Raw genomic sequence first — 17,316 nt, forward strand, 5'->3', positions numbered from 1 at the left:
CAGAATTGTTGAAAAATTCCTAATGGTGAATTGGAACGGCTTGGTTGACTTTTGATCTTCCTGCACCAGGTGCTTGTGCAACACCTGTGGATGAGAACTTTGAAAAAGAACTAAAACTTTGTAGCTTACCAATTCTACTAAATTCATACTGTGACTTTATTGACAATTTTTTAACTATAAATAATAATTTCACTAAACTTTGTTGAATACTAAGCTTTAATTTCAGATTTTTCCATAATACGAAACACCTTACGTAACCCAAAAAGGGCAAATTAAGCATACAATTGAACCAAGCTTCAGATGTATTGGCAAAATTAGTACAAATGAATGAATTTTGTGAAGAAATTTCTTGTTTAAAACGGAACAAAGATATTAAGAATTGTAAATTAAGTAATCCGAACTCCTTTTTAGATGAGAATGAAGTCCTCCATGCAGGTGGACATTTACAGACTTTTATCAAAATAAAAAACATCTCAAGCATTTGCCTCCTTAGCACAAACTTACTATGGAATCCTTCCATAAGAGATATTTACATATAGGTCCTCAAACATTGTTACATTGCATCAGGCCAGAATTTTTACTAATAGGAGGAAGAAATTTAGCTCAAAAAATTATAAATGAATTTATAAAATGCTTTAAAAATAAACCCACATCCTCTAAGCAACTTTAGGGAAATTTGCCCACACAGAGAGTTAACCCTAGTTCCCCATTTTATAACTGTGAATTCCACTTCTATGGCCCATTTTTTGATTAAATACAAAGGTACAATTAAAAAAAAATGTTTCAATATTTGTACGCTTTACCACTACAGTGAATTATTTAGAGTTAATAACAGACTTATCTACAGCCACATTAACTGCAGCTTTAAAATGTTTCTTCACATCACGAAAATCTTCTTGATTATACTCTGATAATGCTCATAACTTTGCTGGCAAAAAATTTAGAATTAAAGAGGTTGCTTAATCTAATGAGCTATATCCATGATAGTTTAGCTAATTATCTAAGCTAAGAAAAAATTAGTTGGAAGTTTATTTCCTTGATATTTCCAAATTTCAGTGGACTATGGGAATATGGGGGGAAATCTTTTAAACACCATTTAAAATGTGCTGTAGGCTCAGCCAGACATATGTTAGAAGAATCTTTAACTGTAACCACAGGAATAGAGGGCATACTAAATAGTAGATCCCTTGTACCAATGTCAACAGATACCAATGATTATTCAGTTTTAACACATGGATATTTCTTAATAGGTCATTAATTACTGTCTATTCCTCAGCCCAATATAACTTACACATAAGATACTTATTTATCTAGATGGCAAAGAACAACCAAATCAGTGCAATTAGTTTGGAAGAACAGATTGAATTTCCATTTTGCATAGATTGTAAATAGTGTATTTGAATCTGTATATGTTTTTTTATACATACTTGAATTTTATTTACTTAATCTCCTTATTTACTTTTTTTTTAAAAAAAAAGAACATTTCTTTGTAAATTGTACAAATTTTGAACTGTAATGTAAATGTAAAATTGAAATTGAGATTTCAGTGGGGGGAGGGGTGTATGTTACATCATTACCTACACACCACAGCCCTTTAGTGGCACTTTTTGTATATATTTGGGCGAATAAATTCATATGCTCATTAGCAGTAAACAGTTCAGACACACTGCACAATACTGTTTATATGCTTCTATGATGACATCATAGATCTTGAAGATAGGCATCCAATTCAGAATGAGTAAACAAGGCACTTCGCACCAGAATCAAGTGAAAAATGTGCATCTGCAATACTATATAACCTATTTGCTAACACCTCAAATCAATTGAAAAAATTTTTAAAAAAAATTGATGTATTACTGGAAGTAATTTCAGTGTGCGGAAATAGATAACATGTTCATTTTGCTAGTCTTCTGTCAATCTTATATATATATTCTTTTAAGATTTGGCAGCTGACACTTTTAAGTTGCTACAGAAATGAATTCCATGTATTTTTGTTTACAACTGTTAATTTACGATGAATTAGCATGGGGTGCAAAAATTAATATTTTCAATGAATTTTACTTTTTTATTTTCATAAAGGCAAGAAAGTGGCTGAGGCTCACAAAGAAATATGTGAAGTTTATAGTACTGAATTGATTACCAGAACACATGTGTCAGAGTTAATTTTAAAAAAAAATTTTGGGAGATTTTTCACTTGAAGATGACCAAGATGATGACAAAATTAAAGCCACAATTGAATCAAATCGGTATATAGTTCCATGAGAGATTACAAAAAGGTCAAATGTATCACACACAACAGTTGAAAATCACATAAAATATCTTGGACGTGTTAAGAGCCTTGATATTTGAGTTTCATATAAACTGAAAGAAATTCACTTAACATAATGACTCAATATTTGCGATATGCATTTCAAATGTACCGACTCTTTATTTAAATGAATTATCACTGGTAATTTAAAATGTAAATGTCTACAAAAACATTAATTGAAAAAAATCATAGTCTAAAAGCATGATGAATCAGCACAAATCATATCAAAAGCTAAATTGCATCAGTAAAAGATCATGCTGTAAGTTTTGTGAGATTAAAAAAGTATTGTGTATTTTGAGCTGCTTCCAAACAACCAAATGATTAACTCAAATCTTTACTGCCAATAACAAACAAAGCTAGAGGAAGCAATCAGACAGAAAAGGCCAGAATTTGCTAATCGCAAAAGAATTGTGTTCCACCACGACAATCACACATCTTTAACAACTATACAAAATTACTGGAGCTTGGATGGGAAATGATGTCGCAACCCCCTTCTAGCCTAAACCTTACATGATTGGATTATCATTTATTTCATAGTTTATGAAACTTCTTGATGGTGAGAATTTCAGCAATAACAATGACTTCAAATAGCACTAAATATCAGAAGTTCTATTAGCACAAAATCATGTACCAGAAAGATGACAAAAAGTCATTCAACAGAATAACTAATTATATTATAAAGTTATTTGACTAATTAGAGTTCATCTTTTGTATAGAAATAATTGAATTTTATTTCACACTAAAAAACCGAAATTACTTTCTTGTCAACATAATAATTATTATTTAAAATGATATCATCCCTCACCCCCCCCCAAAACTGAAAACGAAACTTTCAGATTTTATATTATGGCCAAAGGGACTTTTTTCCTTACTTTCATTTACACATGCATATACGTTTCAAGAGCATATGGGCTAGAAATATTTAAAAACAGCATACCATTTAAAATTTCTAATAAACAGTCTCGCATGCTGGAGAAACAGTCTCGCACACTGGAGATAAAAATATTTTATTTCATACAATGTGTTACCATGGCTTGCTTTGAAATTGTTGAGTTTCTTAATACAAAATTCATTACTACTTCTGACCAATGAAATCAGTTCAAATTCAGTCTTAAATTAATGAATTAATGGTAAAGAACATAAGCAGGTGTAAACAACTTAAAAGGAAAAAAAAGAGCTAAAAATAAATAAACAAAATAAAAATGAGTCATAATGAAAATTTAGTAAATGCTAGAAAAACAATAGGAATACAAGGGGGGGGGAGAAATCAGCAGTAGCAAGGGAAATTAACTGTTGCAAGTACTGTTAGTACAATTAGCTGATACTGAGTTTTCTGCTTTATTATCACTAAGAAGTGACATATTTAGTTCCCACATGGCTTAAGACATCTTATTCAGAAAAAGTATTAAAGATTTCTACGTCTTATTTTACACAATAACATAGACACAAAACACTATACTTTGCAAATTTTATAAAAATTATTTGTTACTTGCAGAACTTTTTTACAAAGCAAATTTCTATTCATAAGATTTTCTACATATCAATAATTTAACATTCTGCATAAAAATTAACACATTATGCATTTTGCAAGTGATTAAAAAAAGATACATGATAATATCTCTATGACACTAAATCAAAAATGATAAAGGAAATTTAAAAAAATAATAAAATATTATACACAATCATCAACAAATGTAACTTAATTTCAATATTTCATATATATAAAAGAAAATACCACAAAACTCTGTAAGAGTGTCAGCTCTAAGTTTATAATGAGGGATGTGCTCTTCTATTAAACTAACTAATTCAACTTCAGCTGTATCAGCTCTACAACATATATCTGTAAAAGAGATAGGGGAAACAAAATTATTTCACTTCAAATACTAAACAAGAGCATCATACATTCATCATGCACTTTCATTCAATCTGATAAAGACTAAAACATCAAAAGTTCTTGTAAAACAATCTTATGTTATGCAACTTTAAACTAGATTTGAACTTATACACAATAAGATCATGCCTTAAATTAAAATGTTCAGCAATTCTGAAACTACAGTCAACTTTCACACACCATGAAGAACTAAAGCATTTTCTGAATATGCTCTTATGGTACAGTTGTCAGCATATTCAGCTAGCAATTTGGCAAACTTCCAATTCAATTCTCAAAGCAGGGAACCAGCAGCATTTAAGATTTTCAGCTCCAAAATTCCTAACGACTAGAATGGCATAGGAGAATGGTAAATCATAGTTCAATATCTATTTCATTTAGATTCCTTCTTTTTCTTCCAGTCACATTTTAAGTAGGAAGAAAGGCAGACATTCCTCCCATGTGTTTTGGGGATATAGTTGCCAGCACATTCAACTAGTAAATTAGAAGACTCAAATTAATTCCCATCAAAAATATCACTGAGATTTATTATTCCTGTTGTCATGATAATAAAGGAGCAGGCTTCCATAGTTTTGGACCCCAATTCACATCTCAGAGAAGGTATGGATATTTGTAAGTATACATGGTGCTTAGAAAATATCTAGAAGAAAGAAAACATCTGAAAATATGTGAAAAAAAAAATCTTTAAAATCAGGAAGGGTAGAATAAACAGATTTTCTAATGAAATGTGTCATAAAAAAGTGCTGTACTGGCATGAATTACCATTTCCAACACAAATTTCAAATGCTATGCATCATTACCTAAAAGCACAGCTCACTAACATGCATTTTACTTGTAAGGCTACATATGGAGATAAAGCAGTTGCTAAAAAGATGTACAGTGGAATCGTTTATTGCGTCTCCTTTTTAGTTGTTGCTTTGTTTTAGCAACTTAATGAAAGTTTTATGCCACCGCAAATACCGTCTACGCAAACAGTTCACGTTGGCATGTTTAATTATATTTTGTCAAAACGATTTTTGGCATTTGAAAGAAAGAGACTTGCATTAGAACACTGTGTGGTAAAATTTGTAAAAAGATATCCTTATCTATCATTAAGTACAAGGTGTCTGAAATGGAACTATAATGCTACCAAATTAGAACCACCATTTACTTCCAATTCTGTTGCAAAACTCAGCTACAGAATGTCACCAAATCATGTGTACAGCTTTAAATACTAACACTGTATCATATGACACAGTGAAAGTTTGGTACCGAAAGTTTAAAACCAAGAAATATGACATTCAAGAAGCAGAGCGTTTCGGCTGGCCTACTGATGTTGATCAGGCCCGCCAGTGAGAACTTGTGGAAGAAGGTCAGTATGCAACCACACGAGAGCTTGCTACGGAGTTAGATGTTAGTGCCATGTCCATTAGTTGCACTATGCATAGCATAAACTTGATATACAGGTTCAATCGCTGGGTGCCACATGAGCTCAAGCAGATAAAGACAGGCATGTTCGGGCTTGCACTAATGTGCTCAAATATCAATGTAAAGACAAAATTCTGGACCGGATCGTCACTTGTGATGATAAGTGAATTTACTTCAACAATACAGGCTGACAAAGGGATTGGTCTCCACCCGGTGAGCCTGTCGGCAGCATCACAAAGTACAATTTGACTAACAAAAAGTGCATACTTTGGATCTGGTGGGATTCCCGTGGTACTATCCACAAAGAGTATCTGGAAAAAGGTAAAACTTCCAACAGTAAGGTGCACAGCAAGAAGCCATTTTGATGCTGCTATCAAGGAAAAACTTCCGAGTTCCTGCACAAAAAGGTAACGTTCCATCAAGATAATGTAAGACAAAGTGTGTCTCCATCACTGGCTGGATTCTGCACGAACTTGAATGGGGTCCTTTCCCCACATAGTTCCGACATTGCTCCTTCGAACCTCTACCTTTTTTTCACACCTGCAAGTTAATCTTGCTGGTGCTGTCTTCCATTCAGCACAGGATGTCTGAAATGAGGTTGATCTATGTTTTGGACTCGGAGCCACCAAGTTTCTGGGCTGAAGAAACATTGGCAGAAAAACTACCTAAACTTTGGCAGAAAATCATAGATTTTGGTGGTGATTACTATCTGCACTAAAGGTACTGCTTTCATGTTTTTTTTTTTTTTTTTTTTTTTTTTTTCCTAACTTACTTTCATTACATTTACTGGAAAACTTTCATTACAACCAGATACATGCCAGCCACCTCTGTGTTTGTAAAGCAATGTATACTACTTGAAATCTGCATGGGGAATGACATCACCAGTTGAATGATTTTATCTTCCACTCAACAGCACTCTGTACCACTTCAAAGCAATAATTTTAGCACACACATTCCATAACCAAATCCACTGTTTTGGCCTCCACTATCTGCCTTTTCATTTTCGCTAAATACTTTCTGAGCAAATTATATGATGCTTTTGCATCATAAGTGCATTTAAAATAATATATGGCTAAAAGTCTTCTTGAAAGACTATTGGTATGGGAAAAGGGATAGGATACACTTGGATCTATACCCTTAGTGCTCATCATCAAAACTGGGATGTAGCTAAGCAAAAGCCGAACTGTCACTTATAAGATGGCCACTCTTGGATCCATACTTTTGGTGTTCATCATCAAAACTGAAATGCAACTGGGTATAATATGGCAAAAGCTGATGTGTCACTTATAAGATGCCCAAGATTCCAGTAAATGAAAAGCACTCACTATGCCTAGGCCATGATGGACCTAAGATCCTCTCAAATCAAGACCAGAGACCAGAGACCACTGAATTTTCAAAACTTCCTGCTCCATGAATGACACTAATCACCATATAAAGATCTTGAAGTGTAAAATACCACTTTGGTATATCCAAAGGCTTTTTTTTTTTTTTTTTTTTTTGTTTGTTTGTTTGTTTGTTTGTTTGTTTGGCTATTAAACCTGACATACCCCCTTCCAGAAAAAAAATTCCTGCAAATATATTCCCTATAAAATACATTTTTATCAAAATATTTGGATCCTTATGTATAAATGTATAATGTATTCACATTTGGTCAAAAATGTTAGGTGAAAAGTGAATGTTAGGTGCCTATGTTGGTATAAAAGAAGTACATAAATCTGCTGTTGCCCAAAACTGTTGGTTAGAAAATCACATTTTCCATCATTCTGTGGCCAAAATTATTTTTAAAAAAATCTTCTGTTGGTGAATTAGATTTTCTAGAGGAATTTTGCATTCATAAAAATCTTTTAGTTTTCATTAACAATCCCAACTCCAATCCATATTTACCCTGAGCTTTTAAGAAAATTATTTCGTAGTTTTTCTTTTCATTTTTTATCAATAGATGACACCAGTAGCTTGATTTCCTTCCTCCCATTTTTACTGCCTTATCTCATTCTTTCTGGCTTCTCTTTCACCATTTGCACTTCTGCAGCTGAAGAAGGTTCTATATTTATTTTTTCAGAACTAGTTCTGAAAATTTATGAATGTTACGCTGATTCTTGTTGCTTTAACTCCTCCAATAATCATTATTTGGCATGCTACTTTAATTCAAATATGTACGTACATTAGATGAAGAAGATATTGTTGCGTGCGTACAGGTTCGTTATGAAATGAATGCACAAGTCCGATGAAAAATGAACAAAAATTTATTATTATTAAATTTATTATTGCTTAAATTTTTTCAAATTATCATGCAGTATTACAATATCTCACAGTAGTTATCTTTTAACTACTCAAATGTCCAATAGAACGTAATTCAAAACAGCTAAAGAAAGCTAATCCGCGAATTTGCTACAATCAACAAGAGCTGTTTTCTAAACAACAACAAACTAAGCAACTACTACGAACTGAGATGTTTTCCTCCTTTTATAAGATTTTAAAATCACGCGCTAGAATTTTCCAGTACTTTCTCGAAATCAAAAAGAGATATTTATTTATTTAATGCACGCGCTCTTGTATTTTCAATTTTCCAGCTTAGCTTTCTTTTAATATTCATCCCGCGCTGCACTGCGCGAGAAATAAAACCATTTAATTTATAATTGAACTAACTTTAGCTTTTTAAATACCAAATTTGTAACAATATGAAATAAAATTCTGTCTTCAATTAGTAATAACCTGATAATTTTTTTTAATTAGGTTATTTCCCTTTTTATCCTCTGAATAACAATATTCTTATAATAAATATATCTTGAGTGCATCATTTCATAATTAATCTCTTTTTTATGCTTCTTATATACTGCTTATGATAGATGTATGAGAATCAGTCAAAAAGTTAGTTGCACTGTGTAAGAAAACAAAACAGGAGCACAATTTTCCAATAACTTTATTATATCTTAAAGTTCCATTCAAAATCTACTTTTCGAACGTAATTACCTCCATTATTAAAGCATTTGTTGAGGCATGGTACTCGTTTTTTGATGTCTTCTGCAAAGAAATCCCATCCAATGTTCGATAAACATTGTTCGGCTGCAGCTTTCACTTCGGCGTCCAAATAGTGCTGTCGCTTTGAAAGTTCTTGTTTCATGGAACCAAACGTATGGAAGTCCGGAAGTGAAAGGTCTGGGCTATAAGAAGGGTGATTCCCCAGTTCCCACCTTAACTTTTTCAGAAGGTCACACATTTGTTTTGCTGCATATGATCTTGCATTATCATGCAGGAGCACAATGCCATTCGACAGTTTACCTGGCCGTAGATTTTTAAGTGATTGTCACAATCGTGTTAGTGTTTCACAATAAGAAGATGCATTAATTGTGGCACCCTTCGGCATAAATTTTGTATGCACCACGCCTTCTCTGTCAAAATCCAGCATCAACATCACCTTTCCAGCAGGTGGAACAGTTCAACACCGTTCATGTCAGGGAACTGCAATGTTTCCACTCGAGCGAGCTGCGTTTTATTTTGGGTGAGAAGTGGTGAATCCAAGTTTCATCTCCAGTCACAATTTTGTCCAAAAACTCCTCCATTATTCCTCCATTTCCTTCCATTTGGTAATGTTGCAGAATTGCAAATGCAATTTCAAAACGCTTCCCTTTATGTTCCTCCATCAATAGACGTGGCACCCATCGAGCACAAACTTTATGAAATTTAAGGTGATCGGCAATAATTTTATGCACACTTCGATGAGAAATATCCAGTTCATTTGAGATTTTGTCTATTGTTATGCGTCTGTTTGCAAGAATGCGTTCATTCATGTGAGCAGCGATTTCCAAATTTGTTGCGATTGATGGTCTTCCATCACACTCAACGTCGTCAATATCCGTACGGCCATTCTCAAACATGTTGCACCATTTCGTGATAGCTTGACATGACATTGCATTTTCACCATACACTTCATGCACCTTTTTGCCCACAAAAAACAAATCACTGCACGCATTTCCAATTTGGACGCTCTAATAATTTTGTGCATCTCCAGATCAGATGATGGTGGTTCAGTGGGTTTACTAATTTTAACACTTTTACATTTTAAAACAATATTTTAATTACTATATACAGAGCGTATTCTTAGGCCGCCGCCTTCAACATGAACAAACTTTATTCTCTTACAACTAAGCGAGCAACAGCGCCCTCTAGCCTTTTTCTTCAAATTACACAACACTCCCCACCTGAACTCAGTGGAGAGTTCATCTTTCAATAATATATTCTAGAATATTCAATTAATATTTCGACAATAAATCCTGGAGAAATGGTTAGATATAACAAACATGCATACATAATTATAAGCACATAAAATTTTACAAAACATTAAATAATACCTATCAGCAAGGTCAGGAGAATCAAACCTAAAAATACAAAATACAAACATTAGTTAAGATCCATATTATATAACAATTGTATAGGCCTTTTTAAGGTACCAGTAGGTGTTTTAATTATGCAAGATCTTATTTTACCATCTCTGCCTGGCATTAATTCCAAAATTTGCCCTATTGTCCAGAGATTTCTGGGATGTTAATTGATTAGCAGGGCAGAGATAGTAATCATCTACCAACCAGAAATTGAGAGGGCGTTAGTGGAGAAGGTTCATTGGGATCGGTAAACACGTAGGTAATTGGTCTACAATTAATCATTGCTTCGATTTCAATGAGCACTGTTTCAAGCTCTTTCACAGTAAGGGATGATCGACCAATAATTTTTCGCAAGCTGGATTTTATGGTTCGTACCATACGCTCCCAAAACCCTCCCCACCATGGACCTCTCTCAATAATAAATTTCCAATTTATGCCTCTAGCAGAAAATAATTCTTTCACAGATGAGTCACTCAAAGTTTTAAAAATATGTTTTAGTTCTTTATAAGCTCTTTTAAAAGTCTTGGCATTATCGGAGTACACGGTGGTACACAGTCCTCGGCGAGCTAAAAATCTTCGGAAAGCTAGCAAAAAACTTTCAGTGCTGAGATCAGTTACTATCTCTATATGTAAGGCACGAGTGACCGCACACGTTAACAACAGCATGTAAACTTTACCTTGCCTGTCTTTCGTAAAAAATGGACCGGCGAAGTCCAACCCGGTCACAGCAAATGGAGGCGACTCTTGAATTCTGTCTGGAGGAAGTGAAGCGATATCCTGTACCCCAGGACGAGCACTATATCGTTTGCATATCACACATTTTCTGATGATAGTCTTAACACGCTGTCTTCCCTTAATGATCCAATATTTGTCTCTGATCTGAGTTAGTGTCGAATTAACTCCAGCATGGAATACCCTTTCATGCGAGTCCATGATGATCAACTCGGTAAATTTGCATTTTGAGGGTAATAGAATAGGATGTTTTAAATTCTCGTGACAGTCTGCAAATTGAATGCGACCTTTCAACCGAAGAATTCCCTCCTCATCAAGCCTTGGATTAAGGGAGTAGATGGAAGAATCGAGAATTGATTTTTTATTTGATAACTTAATTATTTCCGCTTGATACGATTCTTGTTGCGTAATTTTTACCCAATAATGTTCAGCTGCTTTAATCTCAAAAGCACTTAAAGGTCCATTCTCTGTAGACCTTTTCCGAAGCCTCCCAATAAATCTAAATACATAGGCAGTAATTCGAAGTAATTTTCCTAAAGAACTGAATTTTTCTATATGCAAAATTGGGGATTCATTGTTAATTACAGGTGCAGTCAAAATAATACTTTTTCTTAACTCCAACGATTCTGAATTTGGTTTTAATTTCTTTTGCTTTGGAAAGTTTTCAATAGGAAAACGTAACCAGTGTGGCCCATGCCACCACAGATCATTCTTAACTAGTGACTGAGCACTAATTCCTCGAGTTAGTAAATCGGAAGGATTTTGTTTTCCTTCGCAGTGGTTCCACTATTTTTTGTTGCATATACTCTGTATTTCTGTAACACGATTGGCGATAAATAGTTTCCAATTATTTGGCGAACCTTTAATCCAAGTAATGGCGATTTCGGAATCACTCCAAAAATAAACATCCTCATGATTGCTCTTAAAGGTGCAACTCTGCATTTCGACATGATAAAGGAAGTTTTAATTTTAGAATCACTCGTACAATATCTGAAATATGCGATGGCCCCATATGCTTTAGGACTAGCGTCCGAAAATAGGTGAAGGCTTATATTCATTGGATCGTCATCAAAGAAATTTCTCTGTATCGATATTTCAGTTAAATCATTAAGTTCCTCCCGCCAAATGTTGAATTTGTCCTTAATCTCTGCAGGAAGGACCTCATCCCAGTCAGAACCGGAACACCAGATTTCTTGCATAATAATTTTTGCCCGAATAACAAAGGGTGCAATAAATCCAAATGGATCGTATATTTGGGCGATGCTTTGCAAAAGTTTCCTTTTTGTAGCAAAATCGTTTCCAGTAGAAAAGTCAATTAAATTTTTTAAATTTAATTTTATATCGTCTTCAATGGAATTCCAAATCATGCCTAAGAAATTCGATTCACTAGTTAATTTGTTGTCTGATTCCTTAATCCCATCTGAGACCCATAAATCGTTTAATGCTTTAGAATTAGTTCTTAATTTTCTGAAATTCATCCCAGCATCCTTAAATATATTAACCGCATCTACAGATAACCGATATGCATCTTCAACCGTTCCTGCTCCAAAATATAGGTCATCGACATAGACAGAAGAATTTAACATTTGGAAACTGTCCGGCATTTTATCTTTATATTTTCGAATGTGATATTTTATAGTGGCGGCCAAAATGAAAGGAGATATAGTCAAACCGAAAGCTACACGACACATTTGCATAATCTTAAAGGAGTCATTATTTTCATTAAACCAAAGAAATTTTAGAAATTTTCTATCACCTTCAGCAATTCCTATCATCAAAAAGGCTTTTTCAACATCTCCACAAAACGCTATCTTAAACTTACGAAAATTTAACATAATGTCTAGTATATTTGGATTTAGATTAGGTCCCGATTCAAGGCAGTCATTTAACGAATTCCTGTCCTCTGTCCTTGAGCTAGCATCGTACACAATTCTTACCTTAGTAGTTTCACTAGGTCGTATTACTGCTCGGTGCGGCATAAAATATCCCAAATTTGTATCATTATTTGGACATTCCTCCACAATTCCTTCTAATATCTGGTTCTCAATTATATTTTTATATTCCCAAAAAATCTCCGGAGTTTTACTTAGTTTATTGTGAAGGTTTGCGAATCGTTTCTTAGCTACCTCAAAATTATTTCCTAAATTATTCGGACTGTATTTCCAGATTAAATTTGCTTCATATCTTCCGTTTTTAAACTGCAAATTTCTTTCAAACTGGTCTACTATTTCGCAGTCAATATCGGAATAATCATCAGAATCATTAATTCCCATATGTTCTAATTCCCAAAACCCTTTTAAATCTTTCAACACAACAGTGTTTGTCATTACCGCTAAATTTTCAGAACAATTTTTGTTTGTTTTATTTTTCTCGATTCCTGCGGCAACCCAACCAAACACAGAACTGACTGCGTACAACCCTTCAGATATTTTAATTCTTTCAGAATAAACTACATTCCAGAATTCATCCCCTCCAATTAATATCTCAACATCTATGTTATTTTTTCTTGCGCAATCGGCGATCTGCAACCCCATATGCTCCATGAAGTCTGCAATTTGTTTACTAGGCACACTGATGGACACCGAGGAAATAACATCCGAGATCAAACATTCAATTTTTATTTTATTATTTTGTTTCCAATTCTGAATTTCGATTTCAACGACCGGATAGGAATGATTCATTGCCTTCGTCGCACCAAATGAATAAACAGAAAGTCTTTCATAACGGATTGGAGTAAGTTTTAAATGGTCGGCCAATTTTTTCGTTATAAAGGATCTGTGACTGCCTTGATAAAGAATTAATCTAGTTAATTTTGATTTATACTTAGAACAAGCATAAACTGTACAAGTTTGTAATAATATTTCCCTGGCATTACAGTCATTATTATTATCACCTTGAGGAACAGAAGCAATCAATTTTAAGTTTTGAACTTTATTTCTTTCCTCAGAATTCAAAGTCAGAGATTCAGTTTCATTTTTGGAATAACCTTGTTCCAACTTTTTGTTTACAAGGGATTTATTAGTACAAATCGATTCATTGTGATACATACCGCCACATTTATTACATTTAGTTTTATTTCTGCACCTTTTTGAAGTATGGAATTTTTTAAAACAAGAAAAGCAGCGGTTTTCGGATCTTAGTTTCTTTAATTTATCAGAAACATTCACTTTGCATTTAAATGACTCGTGCAAATTATCACAAAAGATGCATTTTCGGTTAACTGCAGTATGAAATGCAGCCGTGGGTGTATTTTTTACATATTTTCTAGTTTCATATTTTGATTGATCGACTCGCGGAGGCACAGGATTTTTCCTTTCGCTTAATACTAGATTTGAAACTTCCCTGCATTCTATTTCCGTTTTAATAAATTGTGTTAATTCCGAAACTTCAACTTTATCTTTCGATCCTCTTTGCCGATTAAATTCCAAAACTAAATCGTCCGGAATTAATTTTAATAATATTGGAATTAATAAATGTCCATATGAGCCAGAAGTTACTTCTAAAGTTTCCAAATTACGAATCGAAACTTCTAATTCGTCATATAATTTACGTAAAGCCTTTACGTTAGCAGAATTTTTAACGGCTTCCAAATTGAGAATTTTATTCATGAATGAATTAATGATCAGGTCTTTTCGACCATATCTGTCCTTTAGTAATGCTACACAACTATCATAATTACTTTCTGTTAACTCAAAGCCTGACACAACATTCGAAGCTTGTCCCGTTAAGAATGTTTTTAAGTATACAAATTTTTGTATTTTTGAAAGAGTTTCGTTTTTATGTATCGAATTTTCGAAACTATTCCAAAATTCATTCCATTGTTTGGGGTCTCCCCAAAATTTATCACTCATTAATTTTGGTAATTTCAGCGTACTACTCCCACTAGAACTGGAACTTACATGCAAAATTCCATTACCACTAGACTGGTTTAAATCAGAACTTTGGGGATTCCTCGCTGGCGGTACTGCGGTAACCGCACCTAGAAACTGCTTAATTTGACTACAAGCAATTATACATTTGTCATTGTATTCTTCGCTTATACTACAATCTTCTTCAATTAAGTTAACATCAATTAACTCTTGTATTTCATCATCAAGCGTTCTTAGATTATTTTTCTTTTCGGTTAATAATTCAAACAATTCTCGTAATTCTTTAATCAAATTTTCCTCCCCTTCAATTTTTAATTTATCTTCAATCACTTTAATTAACCTAGTAACAGACGATCTCAATGTGGAACGTTTACGTTTCAATCTATCTAACTTCTCTTCCATTTTATTTAATTTAAATACACCCACGACAGCAATAATAAATACTTACTAATGTACTACAAATAATCACTAAATAATTAATTTAAGATTTCCCTACCTTTATTTGGAATTCCATTGTCACTTGAATATGAAATATCCATTGAAATCGAAACACTTGGATCGAACACCTAAAATCTTCACAAAGCCTTAATTCCTTACGCCGATGCACCATCTAATAATTTTGTGCATCTCCAGATCAGATGATGGTGGTTCAGTGGGTTTACTAATTTTAACACTTTTACATTTTAAAACAATATTTTAATTACTATATACAGAGCGTATTCTTAGGCCGCCGCCTTCAACATGAACAAACTTTATTCTCTTACAACTAAGCGAGCAACAGCGCCCTCTAGCCTTTTTCTTCAAATTACACAACAGACGCTATTTGCAGTTGTCGAGACATGTTTGCGACTGATTATCAGAAAAACTAAACTTGCCTCGGGAAAGCCACTATGTCACGGGATAAAGTTACACGTCTGAAGTGTTGCCACACAGTGTCATCCAAATAGTCTTAGACGCAACATATTTACGCAGTAGTGCAACAAACTTTCTGACTGACCTTACTTACACAATGGCAATAAGCACTTTTAGCCAAGAAATAAAGTAGAACCATGACTTATTTTTCCCTACTATTAAAAAGTTTTTGGTGGCATTTATTATCGAATGATATATTGAAACCAAAACCTTAACCTAATTCAAATAACAAGGATTGTGAAATAATTTTTCATTCGTGAGAAATCAGAAATTAAAATTATGACAATTTAAAATTTACCATAAAATTAAAATAAAGTCACTGCATTCTTCTAAGGAAAGATATTTTATCCTCCATCTAAATTAGTAAAAACCGCTATGAAATGAAGTTACATATGGTAGAAGCCGTATGGAGACACAATATGAAAAACTGATTGAAAAAAAGGCAGTTATTTTCTGCAAACATGGTGCAACTTAGAACCTAACATAAGTATTAGTGTTAAATCTTACTAGATGGCGGCAACCATAAGAGTACATAAAGCTTCATGAAAAAAATTATAATAACAATAATACAGAACAAAGTCCATTATCCGGAATGATCTATAATCCGGACCTCAAAGCCACAAACTTACGCATGTGCGTTTAATGCGCTTGTCCGCTATGCATGCACGTAAAGTGTTTACCAGTGTGCACTTCCGATAGTGAAGAAAGTGACAGAGAGGTTATTGAAAACGAAAAAATTTCAATTGACAAGTTAGTCGGTATTCTCGACAGAGCAATTACAGGACTTGAATAGTGGAACTTTGTAACTGAACAAGAAATTATGTCTGTTTATAGAATTAAAGAGAAAGTATTACCATAAAAAATGAAGCAACTTAAACAACTTACATTGAAAGAAATGCTTAATAAAGTAAACAAATAAATATTAAGCCTTTTTTTTTTTTTTTTTTTTTTGTAAATTTTGATACCCTTTAGATCATAATTGCTCTTTATTTCATAAATTACTGTTTCATATTTTTAATTGTATAATTTCTGCATGCCATCTTACCAGATTTAAATTGATTATCTATAATCTGGAAAAACCCCTAATCAGGAATCGCAGAAGTCCTGACGAATCCGGATTATGGTCTTTGTACCGTATATCATAATAATGTTCAATGTAAACAATGTTGTTTTTGTACATTTCTCTCATTTTTTTTAGCATAAATAGATAGCTGCAGACATGGGGAGGACAGTTCTCTCCATGAACACAATCATCTGTTTCCACCTGAAAACCACTTCAGAGAACTGGACAAATTCATCATCGTGCACATTAAATACTGCGCAACTATTCATGATGCAATATGCACAGGCTGTCACATTTGGTGACTGGCACCCCTTTAACCCTTTGACTTGCGCTATATTATTTAAAAAATTTTTTTAACTAAAAACACTAGAAATCGAATATTATGATCCTAGAGACAAATAATATACGAATTTAAAAAAATCTACTTCTGCCCATTAATCTGTGGGTGGTGGTTTCGCTGTGAAATCAGCGCGCGTCTAGGACTTTGAAACTTACTGAGTTAGTAGGAAAAAATAACTTACCTTTTTCCGTACGCATTTCCAATGAATGACGAAATTTGCGAATAAAAAAAAAAAAATGCATTTAAAAATTGCATCAAATATAAATTTTTTACTTTATTTTACAAAGTATATCATCAGGAAAAAAATTATAATTTATGTAATTTTTTTGAAGCAGTGAAAAGATAAGAACGTACAGAATAAGGAAATTGGGATAAATAGATGGATAAAAGCCATAAATATATCCATGGGTTTTGCATC

At 33.4% G+C, this 17,316-nt stretch overlaps 1 protein-coding gene across 3 annotated transcripts in view; it reads right to left on the minus strand.

Annotated features, from left to right (window-relative positions):
* Positions 1-17,316, minus strand: part of milt (trafficking kinesin-binding protein milt) — a 131,407-nt gene that overhangs the window by 89,622 nt on the left and 24,469 nt on the right. For all 3 annotated transcript variants that reach the window (XM_085815297.1, XM_085815296.1, XM_035370931.2), the window contains one exon: positions 4,044-4,148. In XM_085815297.1, coding sequence (XP_085671423.1) covers positions 4,044-4,148 — 105 coding nt within the window. The remainder of the gene's footprint in view (positions 1-4,043; positions 4,149-17,316) is intronic.

The sequence above is a fragment of the Stegodyphus dumicola genome, chromosome 4 (genome assembly GCF_044657685.1).
Source record: "Stegodyphus dumicola isolate Sdum_Otavi_A_Nest chromosome 4, ASM4465768v1".
Taxonomy (NCBI): Eukaryota; Metazoa; Arthropoda; class Arachnida; order Araneae; family Eresidae; genus Stegodyphus; species Stegodyphus dumicola.